Source organism: Penicillium pulvis (assembly GCF_028828015.1).
Source record: "Penicillium pulvis strain IBT 33274 chromosome Unknown contig_10_segment0_segment0, whole genome shotgun sequence".
Lineage (NCBI taxonomy): Eukaryota > Fungi > Ascomycota > Eurotiomycetes > Eurotiales > Aspergillaceae > Penicillium > Penicillium pulvis.
Window position 1 is genome coordinate 2,309,461 of NW_026643071.1, and position 17,729 is coordinate 2,327,189.

A 17,729-nucleotide genomic window follows, 5' to 3' on the forward strand; every position below is an offset into this window, starting at 1 on the left:
TGTTATAATCTTCAGGTTCTGTTTCCGACGATAAAGAGGATTAAACAAAGAAAGATGAAGGATAAGAGTGAGGTGAGACACGTGTGACGGCGTCTGCGGCGCTTCGTGCACGGACCACCTGTATATTATCTTATCGTATGAGCAAACACTGCAAACACCCAAAAAAAAGTTGCCCGAGCTTTTTGCGATTCTCGACTTCTAGAGAAAGCGCATGGGTTAAAGAGCTCACAGGCGCAATTTTCAATAATGTCGAAGGCTGTTGTGAAAACCACCTTCGAGGCGTCTCGGACCCTCCGCCCCATCTACACCGGTGGCAGTACGGCGCTGGATGCCAGCGGTCGCATTTTGCTTTCTTGCATCGGCGAGGATGCCTTGATCGTGGATCTTGAGACTGGGGACCAGCTCGCTAGTCTGGAAGGTGTAAGTATTACTGCGATATGAAGAGTCTTCATGAAAGTGCTGACCAGATTCCTTCTACAGGATGGGGAAATTATCACAAGTTTAGCTCGTATGTCTCAATCTCAATTTTCGGAGAAGATGAATACTCATGCAGTCTCTAGTCACACCCTCCGCATCACATGCCATTGTTTGCTCTCGCTCTATGTCTATGCGCATTTACCGTCTTTCACCTTTCGACGAAGACTCGAAGTCAATTGAAGCAGAGCTTCTTCGGACCCTCAAGCCCCACCCCTCCCCAGTGGTCACAACTACGATCGATCAGACCGGCACATTGCTTGCCACTGGTGGTGCCGATGGGTCGATTAAGGTCTGGGATATTCGAGGTGGCTTCGCTACACACACCTTCCACGACCGCGGAGTCATCTCCGCGCTCTGCTTCTTCGAGGTTGCCTCTTCTGCGGACGAGACCAAATCCTCGAAGAAGAAGTCCAAGCGCAAGGATGAAGATGAGGACATGGATGATGCCACAGAGTCGACTGCTGGATTCCGGTTAGCTTGCGGTAGTGATGAGGGCAAGGTTAAGGTCTTCGATTTGCACAAGAGGAAGGCGGTTGCATCGCTCGACTCGCATGTCTCCCTGGTGCGCAGCCTGTCGTTCTCGCCTTCAGAGAACGCATTGCTGTCTGCGAGCCGAGACAAGACAGTCATCATTTGGGATGCTAAGACTTGGAAAACTCGCAGAATCATCCCCGTTCTCGAGAGCGTGGAGGCTGCCTCTTTCGTTGCAGACAGCGGTCTGTGCGTGATTGGTGGTGAAAATGGTAAACTGCGTGTCTGGGACTGCAACCGGGGTAGCGAAGTCACCGAAGAACAAGAAGCGGGCGAGGAATACGAGAGCATTATCTCTATCCAGTACTTGCCTGGCTTGCCTTATGTGATGACTGTTCACGCAGACCAGACCATCCGCCTGCATTCGATTGAGCCGCTGTCAGACTATAAGCCAGGATCAGACTTGCCTCCGCTGACAATTACCCGCCGCATCTCCGGAAATGACGACGAGATTATTGATTTGGCCTTCGTTGGACCGGATCGGTCAATGCTCGCTTTGGCCACCAACACGGAGAGTATCCGCGTGGTTTCTGTTGCTCCGTCTGAAGACAGGCCATCAGCTGAGGGTGAGCAGTTCTTTGGTGCCGATATTGCCCATCTTGAGGGCCATGAAGACATCATCATCGCAATTGATGTAGACTGGTCTGGACATTGGCTCGCAACTGCGGCAAAGGACAATACTGCCCGACTTTGGCGTCTTGATCCCAAAAACTCATCATATACCTGCTTTGCCACCTTCACTGGACACGCTGAATCTCTGGGAGCCGTTGCTCTGCCACGAACACCACCGCAAACTAGCAGCGGTGCTTATAAGGACCCGCTTAGCCACCCGCCTGCATTCATGATTACTGGTTCGCAGGACCGCACCCTGAAGCGTTGGGATACCGGCAGACTGAGCCCGCTTAAGGTCGGAAGCGACAAGACACACACCCCCAAGGCAATCTACACCAGGAAAGCACACGAAAAGGACATCAATGCTCTAGACATTGATTCAACAGGTACTTTGTTTGCCTCTGCCTCCCAAGATCGGACCGTGAAAATTTGGGACGCTGAAGAGGGTACTGCGATTGGTGTTCTGCGTGGTCACAAGCGAGGTGTTTGGTCCGTCAGATTTGCTCCTAAAGACACACCTATCATCAACTCAGAAGCCGGAACCAGCACATCTCGAGGACTGATCGCCACTGCTTCGGGTGATAAGACCGTCAAACTCTGGTCTTTGTCTGACTACAGCTGTCTTCTTACGTTTGAAGGCCACACTGGAAGTGTCCTGAAGACTATTTGGCTGCCACCCCCACAGATCTCCAAGCACAACGACGATGACGACGAGGAAGAAGACAAAGCCGCGAAGAACGCTATTCAAACAAGGCCTCTTATCGCCTCGGCAGCCGCTGACGGTCTGGTCAAGATCTGGAGCCCGTACACCGGCGAACAAGAGACCGTACTGGACAACCACACAGACAGAGTCTGGTCTCTTGCCAGTCCCACCCCGTCCGGTTCACGCGCTGATGTCAAGCCCACCTCCTCCAAACTCAAATCTCCCTACGCCCTCGCCTCCGGTGCCGCAGATGCCACCGTCACCATGTGGTCCGACACCACGTCCGCCACCTACACAGCCGCCGTGAACGCTAACTCCGAGCGTGTCGAGCAAGACCAGCAACTCCAGAACTATATTCGCGCTGGTGCTTACCGTGAAGCCATCACCTTGGCACTCCAGTTGAACCACCCTGGTCGTCTGCTCTCGCTCTTCACAAGTGCCATCAACGCTGCTGATGACCTTACCCTGCCCGCGGAGGAACGCGCACTCGCAGCAAACAGCTTGTCTGGTAATCCCTCTATTGATGAGGTTCTCCAGTCGCTTGATGCTGTGAACCTGCGCACTCTGCTTCTCCGCCTGCGTGACTGGAACACCAATGCGCGTACCTCGCGCGTTTCCCAGCGCATTATGTACGCCCTGTTCCGGTCGTACCCTGCTTCTACATTCGTTGAGCTGGCAACACAGTCCGTCCGTGGCAAGAATGGACGCGCTGCCGCTGGATTGAAGGATATTCTGGCTGCTCTGGCTGCCTACACTGAGAGACATTACAAGCGCGTTGAGGAGCTCACCGATGACTCTTACCTGGTGGAGTGGGTTCTGAGCGAGATGGATGACGGTGTTGGACTTGGTGGATTGAAAAGTCTTGATCTGAACATGGCTGATGCAAATGTTGAGGAGCAAGAGAAGGATGTGATTATGTTGGAAGGTTAAATGTGTATTTACCTCTTGTGTACATGACGGGCGCTTTGTTTTATGGGAGTATCATTGGGGTGGGATCAGATAAAAGCCATCTACTTTCTCATAGAATTGAAATTCTTCTTCGTTTATGCGTTTGATATCCAGCTAATTTACATTGTATGATCCAGGGTATCTCTATTGTGAAGGAGTCATGGCTCTTTTCGGCAGTCCATCATATACAAGAGCTTTGCAATGTAGTCATTCATATCATTTCATGAAGATTAATCGTCCCGACGGCTTCGCCGAGAGTCGCGGTCCCGATCTCGGTCCCGGTCATGTCGAGACGAATGAGACGAATGCCGTGAGCTGCTGTATCGGTCATCTCGGGACCGTCGGTCTCGGTCATGGTCTCGGTCTCTGCGATAATCTTTCTCATCGTCCCGGTCTCGTCGACTATCTCTGTCACGGTCACGGTCACGATCCCGGTAGGATCGATCATCCTTCTTGCGGTCACCATCGTCGTAACGCGAGCGTCTAGAAGAAGATTGGCGGCCACTCGAACGACTTCGGTCGCGACGGGAAGTTCCAGTCCTCCGATCAGAGCGATAATCATCGTCATCATAATCGCGCTTGCGGTACTCGCGGTCCTTGTCTCGTCCACTCTTCTCTAGGTTGCGATCCCGTCTCTCACGCCAGTCGTCCTTTTCTGGCGGTGGTGGAGCAGCAGCCTTCTTCTTTAGCTCAGCAAGCTCTTCCTCGGTCATGTATTCGCCAGTCTTTTTGTTGCGCATTGTGACCGGCATATAGACACCCTCGGCATTGGCATTGCCGTTTTCTTCACCCTGTTTTCGTGACGCTTTGCGCATAGCTGATTTTCCCCAAGCTCCAAGCTCAGCTTCGGCGCCTTTCCCACCTGAAGAATCTTTGGCTCCAATTCCCAGGAATCCAGGGCGTCGTACTGGGGCAAGTGGCTTCTTTTCTTTGTCTGTTGGCGCTGCAGAACCATAGTTGCCCCGTCCAATAGATTGGCCATCTTTCCATCCCATTCCTCGTAATAAAGCAGCGCCAAATTCCTCGACCGGGATAGCATTGTATTGGTCCAATGTCGCAGGTTCAGGACGAGATTCGACATCCGATCGGAATTGGCTGGCTTCGTCATAGCGAGAATACGCTTGTTCCTCCTCGTCGCGAGGTTTCGAGGTCTCGATCACCAGATCTGATCTCCGCTCTGGCTCTCCCTTGGTCTCCCGAATCAGAGCTTGTAAAGCGATCTCATCGTCCGTGAGAGGCTTGCTCGCGGCGGGGGGAGGCGAAACCGGTTTCGCATCTTCCATAGAATGATCTCCATCGGCAGCATCAGGGCCATCTTGTTCGCCCTTCTGCGCAAAACTAAGCCCATATGCCATACTGGGCCCTTCGGTTTCAACATTGCCTCCAGGAGCTTTTCCATTCCTTTGGGCCTCTTGCATGGCCTGCACTTCAGCTGGTAGCAGGTTTTTCCCTTTCTTCACATTGGCACCAGCGCGATCGCGCCAGTTATTCTTGCTCGTGACCGGGATCACCAGCGGGCCCTGCTTCTTGACAGCTTCTCCGTCGGCGGTGATTGCGTCGCCCGTAAGAGTGTCAAACCCGGACACCTCCTCGTGCGTGGGTGCGCGCTCATCTTCGTCTGAGGAATCCCCGTGCCCAAGTTGATGTGGTCGGCGAGGGAGAGCGCGACTCTTACCTGCTAGAGAGTCGGTGGGACGGCCGCGAGCTGCTTGGAAGTTGAAGGCTGTTTTTTGGGGGGCGCCGTTGGAGTTTGAAGCAAGAGAGAATGGTTTCGCAGAACCATTATTACGATTTCCGGAGCCCCCTGATGAAGACATCTTGAGAGGGTCGGCGTGTGCTGTGAGTCTGGCAGTTGAGGCAAGTGGAATTCGATGTAATATGAAAGCTCCAGGTAGGGCGGTGGCAAAACCGGTGTCAAGCGCGCGCTAATGATGTTAAAGGCGGTGTCTCGAGGTATAGCATCGTTACAACTTGTGAGGAAACCAAAGTAGCTATTCAAGCGTATAATCAGGTATAATTGGAAAAGAAAGAAAAAAGTAGCGGACTATGCATATTTGTGATTTATTCTTGAAGGATTGCCTGAATCTTTTCGTGAAACCTCAGACTAAATGCCTGTACTCTTGTTCTGTTATGCTTTATTAATTACATTCATGGATATCTCGGTATACCGAGTGGCGGACTATTATTTGCAAGTCTTTGAAGAACATTTTGCTTTCGAGGCAGATACTGGCAATTACGCAAGCACTAGACAAAGGTCCGGCTGTGATTGCTAAAGATTCAAAACTAATCATACAATTCATATTCATCAATTCCTGGGTTCTAACCCTAAGCCCAGAGTTTTTCGCCATCCCAAAATAATACATGCCCAAACTCAAGGGGTTGATCACTGGTAACAGGGAGCCAGTGTCATATCAGGTCCATTAGTTTAATGAACTCGCTAGAAAGTTCGGACATAGGATAGCTCGCAAACGGTAACGGAATCAAGGGGCTTTGAAGAAGATAATAAAGAGAAAATCAAGGTGCGCCGCCGCCGCCCGGACCACCAGTGCAGTAAAGAGAAAAGAGTCATGGGTTAATAAATCAGAATAGGGGGTGAGGGGGTAAAATATGTACAGTCGAATAAAAGGGTAGAGAAGGTGTAGTAAGGTGTAATAGGATGTGGGTGGGTGATGACAGGAATGTTAAAGGTCCAAGTAAGAAACTTAACTGCTCGCTGTCTGAGCTGGAGGTGGGTGTGGGCTCTTATTAGAGCCTTGCACAGCGCCAGCCTGTGCGCTGCCGCTGCGCTGAGTCTGAGGCGTAGCGCTTCGACTGGTCTGAGGAACAGCTCCATTCATAGCAGGTGAACTAGTAGGAGCAACCCGAGTCTGCTGGTTTGTTTGGGGAACACGCATCATCGGGGAGAAACCTTGGTTCTGAGGGACCTGCATGGCCGGGTTGCCGTTAGGCATGCCCGGCTGCTGAGGAGTCTGGAAGTTTCCATCATGCGGCACTTGGTAGTTGGCTTGGACATTGTTCATCCCTCCAGCAGCAGCATTCATGGCCGCCTGCTGGGACATGCGCTGCTGCTGGTACTGGTTGAGTCGATCCGTCGCCATCTTGTTTATCTGCTCTGCAGAGAGATTAGGATTGGCGCGTTGAATCTGACTTTGGAAAGTGCTGATGGTTGGAACAACGCCACTCGAGAGAGGGTTGGGCTGACCCATGCGAGGAGAAGGTGTCGAAACACCTTGAGGTGTGCCACTGTGGAATGAGGGACTTTGCATTCCCCCTTGGGCCTGCAGCGCTGCAATCATTGCAGGGTTATTGGGACCACCGTTAACGTTCGGCATATTGTTGAGGTTGGGCGAATGAGACCCTTGAGGCGCAAATTGCTGGTTGTGAAATGGTGGTTGTGCCTGCTGGGGCTGGCCCTGCTGAGGAACTTGGGTCTGTTGTCGAGATTGCAACAGACGCTGCTGCTCCTGCAGACGATTGGCCTCTCGAATGACACGTGTATTGTCCGGAGATGTCTGCATCGCCATACCGGGCCTTGCGCTTGGGGGTTGTTGCATTTGGCCCTGAGGCATCATTTTCAGGGCCATCGCGTTGGCAGGCAATTGGCCATTCACTGGCGCCGCTCCAGCAGGCATTCCCTGCATCGGCTGGGTCCGAGCTTGATTAACGCCGGCACCAGGAGGCATACCAGCAGGAACTCCATTCGGCGTTCCATTAGGCATGGCTGTATTGGCAGTGTTGGGCGGCATACTATTCGGCGGTCGTGCTTGGGCATTCATTGCTGGTTGTTGCTGGTTAGGCAACTGTCCAGCACGTTGAGCAGCAAGGCTGGCTCTTTGCTGGGCAATCATCTGCTGTCTGTATTGTTCCTGTCTTTCTTGCATTTTCATTTCCCGTTCATACTTAAGACGGCTGAATTCCGCGGGGGTAGTGATCGGGGGCTTGGGCTGGTTGGCTTCATTCGCCTTTCTCAGCGAAGCGAGATGAGAGGCATGCTGTTGCTTCTGAATCATTGTCTCCCGCTTTTTAGCCAACTTGCGCATACCATCCAACAATGCAAGGTGTCGTGAAGACCTTCTCCTGTCTACACGTAGAGGTTGAGTGGTCCGGCGACGAACAGGTGGCTGCACTTGACCATTGTTGGCTTGCTGCTGCGCCTGCTGTTGCTGCTGGGCAGCCTGCTGTTGAGCCAGCACAGTACGCTGGGCTGTTTCAAGTCTCTGGTGATAAGCTCGGAAGTACTGGGTTTTTGACATATCTGCTGGAAGGCCTTCCAACCCTACCCAGCGCTCGAAGCATTCCCAAGGAGTTCGTCTCTCGGCGCCAGAAGTGAACAATGAAGGCGATGTCAGACAACTAGAGATTAGAGACCAATTGTAAGAATATTCTTTGACCAAATGGCGGAGTTCATCATCCTCGGACATAGTCCATTGTGAAGATTGTCGAGACTCAAAGAAACCCACAGACGGCATGGGATGTTCAGTTGGTGGTCTGAAAGAGTGGCCCGGGTGAATGCGATCACGAATAGGTTTGTTCTCAGGCCTGAATAAGGCAACATTTGTCTGCTCTGGGGGAATTTCGGTAATGCGATATTCCGAATCGGAACCATATTGAGAATAGTCGTAGCGACTTCGCTTGCGAGGCCGTTCACCGTCGCGGAAGGTGATTTTCGTCGAGGCAAATTTAGAAACAGGCAGAAGCTCGGTTTTCCAGACTGAATCCGGCGGTTGCTTGAAAGCAAGCAGTTGAGTGCCCGGTGTAAATCGCAGCGGTTCGTATAGTGGTAATTCATCAAGAAGCTTCTCTGCTGCCGGAGTCATATCAACGGAGAAGTTGAATTCGTCTGAACCAAGAGAAAAGATAGCAGCAGGGGCAACAGTATCTCGAAGATCATGTCGAGACTCTTCGTTGAAGCCATCACTAACTGATTCTTCCTCGGCCGATGGTACAAGGTCTGGGGTTGGATGAAATGCTGCAGCTTCATCGCTCGTATCTTCCGGAGAAGCACCCTCTGTCTTTGAGATATCTGATGCCAAAGCAGTTTGCGTCGGAATCTTTGCGCTGACTCGAAGTAGATTTCGGTGTTCCTCATCACTGTTCACGTACTCCGCGCACCAATCAGCACAACTTTTGGCGGCTGCAATTTTCCACTTTCTTTCTTCACGAAAATCTGTTCGCATCCACTTCATATGATCCAGGACGACATCCCAATGGGTACCCTGTCGGGAAGGTTCAGGAGCTCGCTTCATTTGTCGGAGTGGCCACCGGTTGGCGTTCTGCAATGCGTATATGCGTCGCAAGGTACGGCAATTCATTTGCTCCTTGTATTCCAACGAATGATTATCGGTGCTCAAAGTTTTATGGGCAGATGCAAGAAGGGTGCTCATATTCATTCCCCTAGGAGGCGCATATGCCCGATTCAAGAACAATGTAAAAAGATAGTCTTGCTCCTGATTCAGCTTGGCAATGGCATCACCAGAGTCTCCATGCACAAGATCCATCGAATCGGTCTTATCCTGCTGCGGAGTCATATTGGGGAACACCACAGTCGCAAGCCGAGTCCTCTCCTTCTCCCGGTCCTTGCGGTCCTTGAACCGCATTCGGGCCACACTATCAGGGGCGTCATGATCGCTGACAGTATGGGGAGTTCGGGGTGTTTCTCCAAGGATTTCTGAAACAGACTTGTGCCGAATAGCTCCTGATGACACTCGAGTTGTCATTCGTTCGGGCTGTGAAAGACCAGGCTGCGTTGACGGGATAACTTGTGGCTTTTTGCTTGCCGATGGGTCGTCAGCATCCTTAACGGGCTCGATTCCTTCAGATGGGTGACCCGTTGGTGACAGATCTTCAGCTCCAGCCCTAGTTGATTGGTCTTCGAGTTTCGCCTGGTCTGTTCTTTGGACAGATTCCTGATCGACGTCCATGGCATCCTTATCGGCATTTGGACCCACACTCTCCACAATCACCATATTCGATGAAGGTACCTCAGTCTTGGGTTCTTCCGTAGTCTGCATTGACTGTGCTTCCTCCATTCGTAATTGCTCATCGGGAGTCGATGGAACCAAGCTTCGACGGGGTTGCATCGATCGTTCATGTTGCGGACTTGGGTGGCCGCTCTTCCCAGCTTCTGCAGCTTCCTCTCCAGGGCTGGTGACGGGGGAAGCAGTGACAGGCGCGGGGGTATTATTAGAATATGGATCAATGGAGGAGGCGGGGGAGAGTGGTTGGTCTTGGTTCGACGGGCCTATAGTGAGAGAAGGTCGTGACTCGGGTTTCTTTTTGGAGAGACTTGTAGGTGGAATTTCCAGTGAAGGGGTGGTAGTCGTCGCTGCATCGGGAGAAAACTTGCCCTCTGTTCCATTCCGTCCTTGGGAACTGATGGGGGTTTCTGGTACTGATGCGCTTGACTGTTCAGCGGAGGGATTAGATGGCGCGGTGGATATTGGGATGCCCTGTCCTAGGGATGCCTGTGGGCTAGTGGCAGGTACAGGAGACTCTTCGAAGCTTGTTGAATCCTTTTGAATGGATGCGACAGGCTTTGTGGTTGCTAGCGGAGCAACAGCAGGTGTTCTCCGTGGACTGGCGTCGGTCGGGATTGAAAGAGCGTTACCATCTAATGTCGGTGATGGAGTGATACCAGGAGCCTGTTGAGATTTTGGCGCAGTGGTTGCCGGCGATGCGATCACTTTTTTAGTGGCATCGCGAGTGCGCGCATGGGCAGGCGACGGTAAGGTGGATTCATCAAAGTAACGACCTCTGCGCCAGTGATAAGTAACGCGCCATTGGAGTTTATAATGACATGCGTATACAAATTGGGTATGGGATTTGTATAATTACAGAGAGAGGAATGAGGTGAAAGGACTTACTTGGAGAGGTCGTTGGCGTCGAGAAACGCCTGTTCTTTTTGATGATAGTGAGAATCGGCGGTCGCACCCTCAAAACCCACGGTCGCATAATACAATTCGGTCAGTTTTCGCTTGCGCGACAACAAACAGTTTCTGAACGGAGATTAGTCCCCAAACGCGTCCATAAGGTCTGGACCCAGGCAAAGGCCAATTTTCAAAATTAAAACTTACGCGATCTCATCGTTCTTAGACCGGAGAAGCTCGTCGCGGAGCATGAGGTCTAACTTTGGAACACAGCATCCGATTAACGCGGGGAAAAGGGGAGTGAATTGACCAAGGTCATTCAGATAGAAAAAATCGCTGATCGAGATGAAAGATGATGTGGTTGTCGCGTGAGGCGATGGAGGGCAGGAAAGGGAGGACTTTTCAGTACGGGTTGGCGCGGGAAAAAAGGGAAGTCGTCGGCGAGTGCAGGTTCAGTGTGGTTGAAAGTAATGATACCGTAACATGGTTACTGGGGTTTTTGCCCGTTGGTTTTCATTAATAGGGATGTTTTTTAATATGGAAAAATGTCAGGCATATATAAGTTAACAACATCTAGCAAGGGAACAGACGCATAATAGATTCTTTACAATGGATGTACGAGGTATATTATTCTCATCCTGAGTCAAGTGGATGAGGATTATGTTCTTTAGTTTCAATGTGTTGGCACACTTGTGATACTGAGTCAGACGCGTATTGTGTATTGATACACATTCCATACGAGGAGGTCTGGTCTGTTTGCAGCTCAGGCAACGAGGCATCAACAGGGCAAAGGAGTATTCAGGCCACAAGGCATCAAGAATGTCTCCAGGTATCAAGGCATCCACTTTGCTATCGATAACCAGGAAGAAAAAAAAAACCTCCGCCAGCTCCAGCTTGTTCATCACCATACCATCCATACTTCACCTACATAAAGGAAAACCAGAAAAATGGCCAAGAGAAAGAGAAATGACCCTCCTAAGGAGGAGGCATCTGTCCAATCCCCTTCCAAGGCCGTCAAATCCACAGCTACCCCATCGCAAGCTCCAGATGCAGCTTTGACCGTCCAAGTGATCACGGGCTCCTATGAACGGGTGTTGCATGGTTTCACTGCCGGCATTCCCGCATCTTCCCTGCAGTCCAAGAAGGATGCCTCAAAAGACTCTGTTACCGACATTCAATGTGTCGATACCTTCTTGTTCGAAGCCCATGGGTCCGCTATTCGTTGTCTTGCACTTTCTCCACTGCCCAAGCCTACGGACAAGGGCGACGCACAGAAGATTATTCTGGCCAGTGGCTCCACTGATGAGCGTATCAATCTTTACTCGATCTCCGCTGCCCCGCCCGCCGTGAACGATGATTACCCCTCTGTGCCGACCCTAGCCGGAAACAAAATCCTCGAAAACCCAAGAAACCGCGAACTGGGATCCTTGTTGCACCATACCGCCAGCATCTCCGCCTTGAGCTTCCCCTCCCGAAGCAAGTTGCTCGCCGCTGGCGAGGATAACAGTATCTCGGTATCAAAAACCCGTGATTGGACTGTCGTTTCGACCATTAAAGCGCCACGCCCTAAGGTTTATGGCCGACCCAGTGGTGACACAGCGCCAGAGGGCGCCACTCCAGCCGGAGTGAACCACTTTGCTGTTCATCCTAGCATGAAGCTGATGCTGAGTGTTGGCAAGGGAGAGAAGTGTATGCGACTCTGGAATCTGGTGACCGGTAGAAAGGCCGGTGTGCTGAATTTTGATCGGGAGTTACTACAGAGTGTGAAGGAGGGCAAGTACAGCAAAGGAGAGGGACAGCGCATCGCTTGGAACGCCGCTGGTGAGGAGTTTGCGGTGGCTTTCGAATGGGGTGCGGTGGTATTTGGAATTGACTCAACTCCCAAGTGCCGAGTGGTCCCCAGTCCACGGAGCAAAATCCACCAGATGAAGTATGTCCCACGGCCCACAAAGGACGATGAGAAAGATGACTTGCTGGCTGTTTCCACTGAGGACGGTCGTGTCATTTTCTATTCGACTCAAGAATTGCAGGAGGTAGAGGAAGACGCCGACTCGACCATTCCTCACGCGACTCCGGTTGCTCAGATTGGTGGAAAGCAAGCTGGTTTCCCAGGACGCATCAAGGATTTCGAGGTCTTGAGTCTGGAGGACCAAGCGAAGGACCTTCGTGATGGCGTTCTGGTTGTGGCCGGTAACAGCGATGGTGTGGTCCGTGTCTGGAGAGCTACCAGCAAAGACCTTACTCTTTCCAAGAAGTCTAAGGGCTCCAAGGAGGCTCAAGAGGGCATTCCCCAGGTTGGCAGTGTATTGAGCACCTATGAGACCGGAAACCGCATCACCTGTTTGGCCGCCTTTGTGATGCTACCGGCGGAAGATCCAGATACTCTGATTGACTCTGAGGATGACGAGGATGAGGAACTTGAGTCGAGTGATGAGAGTGATGACGAGTAAATGGTCGTGTCCATGTTTGCCCTTTATACCCACTGTACTGTTAGACCAAAATATATTTTAAGGACAAATCAAAAGTTTTGCACTCAACTTGAATATTACGCATACTTATTGTGTACATACTGTATATATAGTTTATTCATAGCGATATATACTAACTTAGATATGAGTTTAGGGTCCTGATCAATTATACTTAAAAAACTTTATACTAGTGGGCCTCTAAGTAAATTCTGGATGTGCTGTACTCGAGGTGCGGCTTTCACCGACAAAGGGTTTTCTCTGTGCGAATGACTCATGAAAGCCATCCACCGAACTCTACATGGTCAGAAAATCCAACAAGGAATTTCAATCACAATATCTCACTCCAAATATTATCCAAATTGATAGCTTTAAGCTTCGCTGTATAGAAATAATTAATTGTAGGGGCGAGCGTTCAGTCACCGCCCGCTCGCTCTCCACTGCACAAACCCCCCACCATTACATTCTTCCATTATCATATCGCCCTGCAATTTTCATCCGGCTCTTCATCACTCCACTCTCCGCCACTCCCCACCACCTTCCACCCCCTTACCCTTCGCCCCGAGACGGAAAAGACCGTTGTCTAACGTTTGCGACTCGAAAAATCTGCAAATATGGCTACGAATGGAGATTTCTCCGACGAGAGCCAGCCCGGCTCGCCCATCTTGGACGGCAACAATGCCCAAGACTTCGACGACCAAGAGCCCCTCGACAAGCCTCTCAAGTCTTCCATGAAGAAGGCCGAGCCTGTGCCCCAGAAGCAGCGCCCTGAGCTGCCAGAGCAGCCCGAACCCAGCGCCCTGGACCTGTCAAAATTGACTCCTCTGTCGCCTGAGATCATTGCTCGTCAAGCCACCATCAACATCGGTACAATCGGTCACGTCGCTCACGGAAAGAGTACAGTTGTCAAGGCTCTGTCAACTGTGCAGACTGTCAGATTCAAGAACGAATTGGAGCGGAACATTACCATCAAGCTCGGTTACGCCAACGCCAAGGTCTACAAGTGTGACAACCCTGCTTGCCCCCGGCCGACTTGCTACAGGAGTTACGGTAGTGAGAAGGAGGTTGACCCGCCTTGTGAGCGTGAGGGATGTGAGGGACGTTACAGATTGGAGCGCCATGTGTCTTTCGTCGACTGCCCTGGTCACGACATTCTCATGTCTACCATGTTGTCCGGTGCCGCCGTCATGGACGCTGCTCTGCTTCTGATTGCCGGAAACGAAACCTGCCCCCAGCCGCAAACCTCCGAGCACTTGGCTGCTATTGAGATTATGAAGCTCAACCACATCGTTATTCTGCAGAACAAGGTCGATCTCATGCGTGAGGAGGGTGCTCTGCAGCACTACCAGTCTATTCTGAAGTTCATCCGTGGTACCGTCGCCGATGGCTCGCCTATCATTCCCATTTCTGCCCAGCTGAAGTACAACGTCGATGCCGTCTGCGAGGCCCTGATCTCCCGCATCCCCGTTCCCGTGCGCGACTTTACCGCTCAGCCTCACATGATGGTAAGAATCGGTTTCCTTACGGAGGGACTGCAGAGATGGTATAACTAATGATTTTTCTTGTTATTCAGGTCATTCGTTCCTTCGACGTTAACAAGCCCGGTGCCGAGATCGATGAGCTTAAGGGAGGTGTTGCCGGTGGTTCGATCTTGAACGGAGTCATCAAGCTGCAAGACGAGATCGAAATCCGTCCAGGTCTCGTTACCAAGGATGCGGATGGAAAGGTTCAGTGTCGTCCCATCTACTCTCGCATTGAGTCTCTTTTCGCCGAGCAGAACCCCCTCAAGCTCGCCGTTCCCGGTGGTCTCATCGGTGTTGGAACTCTCATCGATCCCACTCTGTGCCGTGCTGATCGTCTCGTTGGTTTCGTCCTGGGTCACCGTGGCCAATTGCCTTCTATCTACACTGAGATCGAAGTCAACTACTTCTTGCTCCGTCGTTTGCTCGGTGTCAAGACCGCCGATGGCAAGCAGGCGAGTCTTCCCTTCCTCGAGCTTTTGATATGAAGTATGGGGTTGCTAACAATTTCCACAGGCCAAGGTTGCTAAGCTCGCCAAGAACGAGGTTCTGATGGTTAACATTGGTTCTTCGGCCGCTGGAGCTCGGTAAGCCACCCTGAAGACATGCAACATGACTCTCGAGATCAGTGGTAAACTAACAGTTCTTTTCTAGTGTCCTTGGTGTCAAGGCTGATGCTGCCAAGCTTGCCCTGACTAGCCCCGCATGCACAGAAATCGGCGAGAAGATCGCCATCAGCCGAAGAATCGACAAGCACTGGCGTCTGATTGGATGGGCTAACATCGTTGCGTAAGTAATGACCGAATATCGCCTTACTGGGGACCTTGGACTAACCCTCGATATAGCGGTAACATCCTGGAGCCCGTTCAGCAGTAAAGCTGTACATTTCAAACGGCGTCCAGTCCTTAGGAGACCAGCAGGTATAGGAGTTCTGTCATCGTATCAAGAGAAATGAGCGAGGGAAGCTTTGCATCACTCTTGCGGGCCAAACTCCGACCTGCCGGGCCCTAGGCTTACGATTCGCGATGTATTTCATCACAGAAAAGTTTTTACGGTCACGACGAGTCGGAAAAGTGAAAGTATGACATTTACAGATATCCCCGGCTTAAATAGAGAGGAGGTTTTCATAACCCTGCCCCGTCTCCCTGGTCCAGTACTCGCCCCCACCCTGTTTTGAGATGCCCTGAGTGTCTACCAGGCAGGTGGGGCGGTTCTGGACTAGAGGATGTACGGAGGGAGGATACGAGTCACGATAAAGAGAAGAGGTGCTTCTTTTTCTTGTGTTCTAGGGAGTTGTGTTTGAAGAGGTTTTTTTTTGTTTTAACGATTTTGCGTCTGCATGGACAAGCCCTATGTAAATTGCTATAGGTTATGGTCGAAAATGTAGAAGGAAAAGAGTACTCATCTGTTCAACCTCGGACCCTTAATCTAAATAAAATTTAAATTCAATATTGTAAAGAATTCTTGAAATAACAGAGAGATCTTTGGAATTATTACGGATAGTTCTTCTATAGTTATTGACGTAAAGCACAGGGATTGTCCCTGCATTGTTGATTGCGGCCCCATGTCGATCCGACTTCTGACTAAGGCAGCCCCGACAATAACACCTGTAGCTTTCTTTGACCCTCTTTTCTCTTAACACACGCGTCTGCACCATGTGGATTCTCGAGGTAAGTCTCTAAGGAAAGCTGATGTCCTTCATAATCCCCTATTCGTCTCATCTATTTGGGATTTACTTGCTGACAGATATATTAGCAACTCGCGCGTATCCTCGACAGGCCGCTCTTCCCATGGAAGAACGTCCTTGTGGGGTTCTCCCTGGGTCAGTTCCTCCTTGAAGGTGTTCTGTCCTTCCGTCAGTACAAGGTTTTGCAGCAGAAGACCCCTCCCAAGGTTCTCGCGGGTGAGGTCTCTCAAAAGGTCTATGACCAAAGTCAGGTATGGAGTTGTGCAACGCCGAAGCATGAACACAGACAGGCTTACATGAGGTTATTTCAATCTAGGCATACGGTCGCGCCAAGTCCAAGTTCGGTTTTATCTCAGGTCTCTACGGTCAAATCCAGAATATCGCTTTCGTCTACGGTGATGTGCTCCCTAAGCTCTGGAGCCTCAGCGGCTTCATCCTGGCACGGTACCTCCCCGGTCAATTCCAGGGCGAAATTACCCAAACGCTACTTTTCATCTTCGGTTTCAACATTATCTCTACTATCCTGTCGCTTCCTACCTCGTACTACAACACCTTTGTGCTTGAGGAGAAGTTCGGTTTCAACAAGCAGACACTTGGCCTGTGGGTGACGGATATGCTTAAGGGCCAGATGCTAGGCATTGTCCTTGGAACTCCCATCATTAGCGCTATCCTCAAGATCGTCCAGAACACTGGCAACTCGTTCTTCTACTACCTGTGGCTCTTCGGAGTCTTTGTTCAGGTCTTCGCGATCACCATCTACCCCATTGTCATCCTGCCCCTGTTCAACAAGCTGTCCCCTCTGGAGCCCGGTACCATCAAGACTGGTGTCGAGAACCTGGCCAAGAAGCTGAAATTCCCTCTTTCTGAGCTGCATGTCATTGACGGTAGCAAGCGCAGCGCCCACAGCAATGCCTACTTCTACGGTCTTCCCTGGAAGAAGCACATTGTGATCTACGACACCCTGCTTGAGAAGAGTGAGCCGGAAGAGGTTGTCGCCGTTCTCAGCCACGAGCTTGGCCACTGGAGTCTGAGCCACACCACCAAGCTTTTCGGTATTGCACAGTTCCACATGTTCTACATCTTCGCGCTTTTCTCTGTCTTCGTCAACAACAAGTCTCTGTACCAATCCTTCGGATTCGTCAAGGAGCAGCCTATTATGATCGGTTTCCTTCTATTCTCGGATGCTCTGGCCCCCATGGATGCTGTTGTAAAGCTCCTGATGAACATTCTGAGCCGAAAGTTCGAGTTTGAAGCTGGTATGTCGCTCTCTGACCACAGTGTAGCATATTGCATCGATACTAATTATATGACAGATGAGTTCGCCCAGGGTCTTGGATTCTCCAATGAGCTTGCCTCTTCGCTCCTCAAGCTGCAGATCCAAAACCTGAGCACCATGGACGCCGACTGGATGTATGCTAGCTATCACTACTCGCACCCCATCCTTACTGAGCGTCTCGCCGCGCTTGGCTGGAAGGGTGGCAAGGTCACTGATCTCAAGGCCGAGGACAGTGAGAAGCCTGTCAAGGCTGCTGACCGTGAGCTGTAGAAAGCCAGGGCCCAATTCTCCACATCATATGGCATATTGCTATTTTTAACCATTTTCACAATCTTCGATGCAATTTTTTGAATATTTATGCCAATGCGGTGGAGGTATAGAGGGTTTCAAGACCAGAAATAAAAAAAATGCAATGATATGCGATTCCTGGATGTTTGAACTGGATACAAAGTGCTATGTAGAGCGTGCGTAGACCCCAGAAGGAAAGACAGAATAAAGGAAAAGTGAAGTATTAGCCATTGGAATAAGATTCGGGAATCATTCTATCGACAAGTGCTCTGCTGGCGCAGTGGTTTGTCTGTCGGTGCCATGGAAATGACCAATACTTGAAGGACGCTTGGTATCTAGCGTGAATCATGCTCCTT

At 51.0% G+C, this 17,729-nt stretch overlaps 6 protein-coding genes across 6 annotated transcripts; 4 read left to right on the forward strand and 2 right to left on the reverse strand.

The window, feature by feature from the left end:
* Positions 1-246: 246 nt before the first annotated feature.
* N7503_000884 (U3 snoRNA-associated protein UTP13) lies at positions 247-3,253 on the forward strand (the record flags this gene model as incomplete). Its single annotated transcript, XM_057060445.1, has 3 exons — positions 247-420; positions 481-508; positions 561-3,253. 3 exons carry the CDS (start codon positions 247-249, stop codon positions 3,251-3,253), a joined length of 2,895 nt encoding a protein of 964 aa, XP_056927368.1.
* A 248-nt stretch (positions 3,254-3,501) lies between these two features.
* spp2 (spliceosome ATPase-activating subunit SPP2) lies at positions 3,502-5,088 on the reverse strand (the record flags this gene model as incomplete). Its single annotated transcript, XM_057060446.1, has 1 exon — positions 3,502-5,088. The coding sequence occupies one exon, from the start codon at positions 5,086-5,088 to the stop codon at positions 3,502-3,504; it is 1,587 nt and encodes a 528-aa protein (XP_056927369.1).
* An 885-nt stretch (positions 5,089-5,973) lies between these two features.
* eaf1 (MYB and HSA domain protein) lies at positions 5,974-10,388 on the reverse strand (the record flags this gene model as incomplete). Its single annotated transcript, XM_057060447.1, has 3 exons — positions 5,974-10,024; positions 10,135-10,266; positions 10,345-10,388. The coding sequence occupies 3 exons, from the start codon at positions 10,386-10,388 to the stop codon at positions 5,974-5,976; spliced, it is 4,227 nt and encodes a 1,408-aa protein (XP_056927370.1).
* Positions 10,389-11,084: 696 nt separating this feature from the next.
* Positions 11,085-12,587, forward strand: N7503_000887 (putative 60S ribosome biogenesis protein Mak11; the record flags this gene model as incomplete). The annotated part of the gene is made up of 1 exon (XM_057060448.1): positions 11,085-12,587. The coding sequence occupies one exon, from the start codon at positions 11,085-11,087 to the stop codon at positions 12,585-12,587; it is 1,503 nt and encodes a 500-aa protein (XP_056927371.1).
* Positions 12,588-13,089: 502 nt separating this feature from the next.
* Positions 13,090-15,065, forward strand: N7503_000888 (translation initiation factor eIF2 subunit gamma). Its single transcript, XM_057060449.1, has 5 exons — positions 13,090-14,107; positions 14,176-14,577; positions 14,639-14,709; positions 14,777-14,911; positions 14,968-15,065. Exons 1-5 carry the CDS (start codon positions 13,217-13,219, stop codon positions 14,996-14,998), a joined length of 1,530 nt encoding a protein of 509 aa, XP_056927372.1. The 5' UTR covers positions 13,090-13,216; the 3' UTR covers positions 14,999-15,065.
* A 698-nt stretch (positions 15,066-15,763) lies between these two features.
* Positions 15,764-17,365, forward strand: N7503_000889 (zinc metalloprotease). Its single transcript, XM_057060450.1, has 4 exons — positions 15,764-15,792; positions 15,878-16,060; positions 16,126-17,065; positions 17,123-17,365. Exons 1-4 carry the CDS (start codon positions 15,778-15,780, stop codon positions 17,353-17,355), a joined length of 1,371 nt encoding a protein of 456 aa, XP_056927373.1. The 5' UTR covers positions 15,764-15,777; the 3' UTR covers positions 17,356-17,365.
* Positions 17,366-17,729: the final 364 nt, after the last annotated feature.

Coding starts and splice junctions, on each gene's coding strand:
- N7503_000888 (XM_057060449.1), top strand. CDS start 13,217: ATGGCTACGAATGGAGATTTCTCCGACGAGAGCCAGCCCGGCTCGCCC. Junction 14,578..14,638: donor AGACCGCCGATGGCAAGCAG/GCGAGTCTTCCC, acceptor CAATTTCCACAG/GCCAAGGTTGCTAAGCTCGC. Junction 14,912..14,967: donor GGATGGGCTAACATCGTTGC/GTAAGTAATGAC, acceptor CCCTCGATATAG/CGGTAACATCCTGGAGCCCG.
- N7503_000889 (XM_057060450.1), top strand. Junction 16,061..16,125: donor AGGTCTATGACCAAAGTCAG/GTATGGAGTTGT, acceptor ATTTCAATCTAG/GCATACGGTCGCGCCAAGTC. Junction 17,066..17,122: donor AAAGTTCGAGTTTGAAGCTG/GTATGTCGCTCT, acceptor ATTATATGACAG/ATGAGTTCGCCCAGGGTCTT.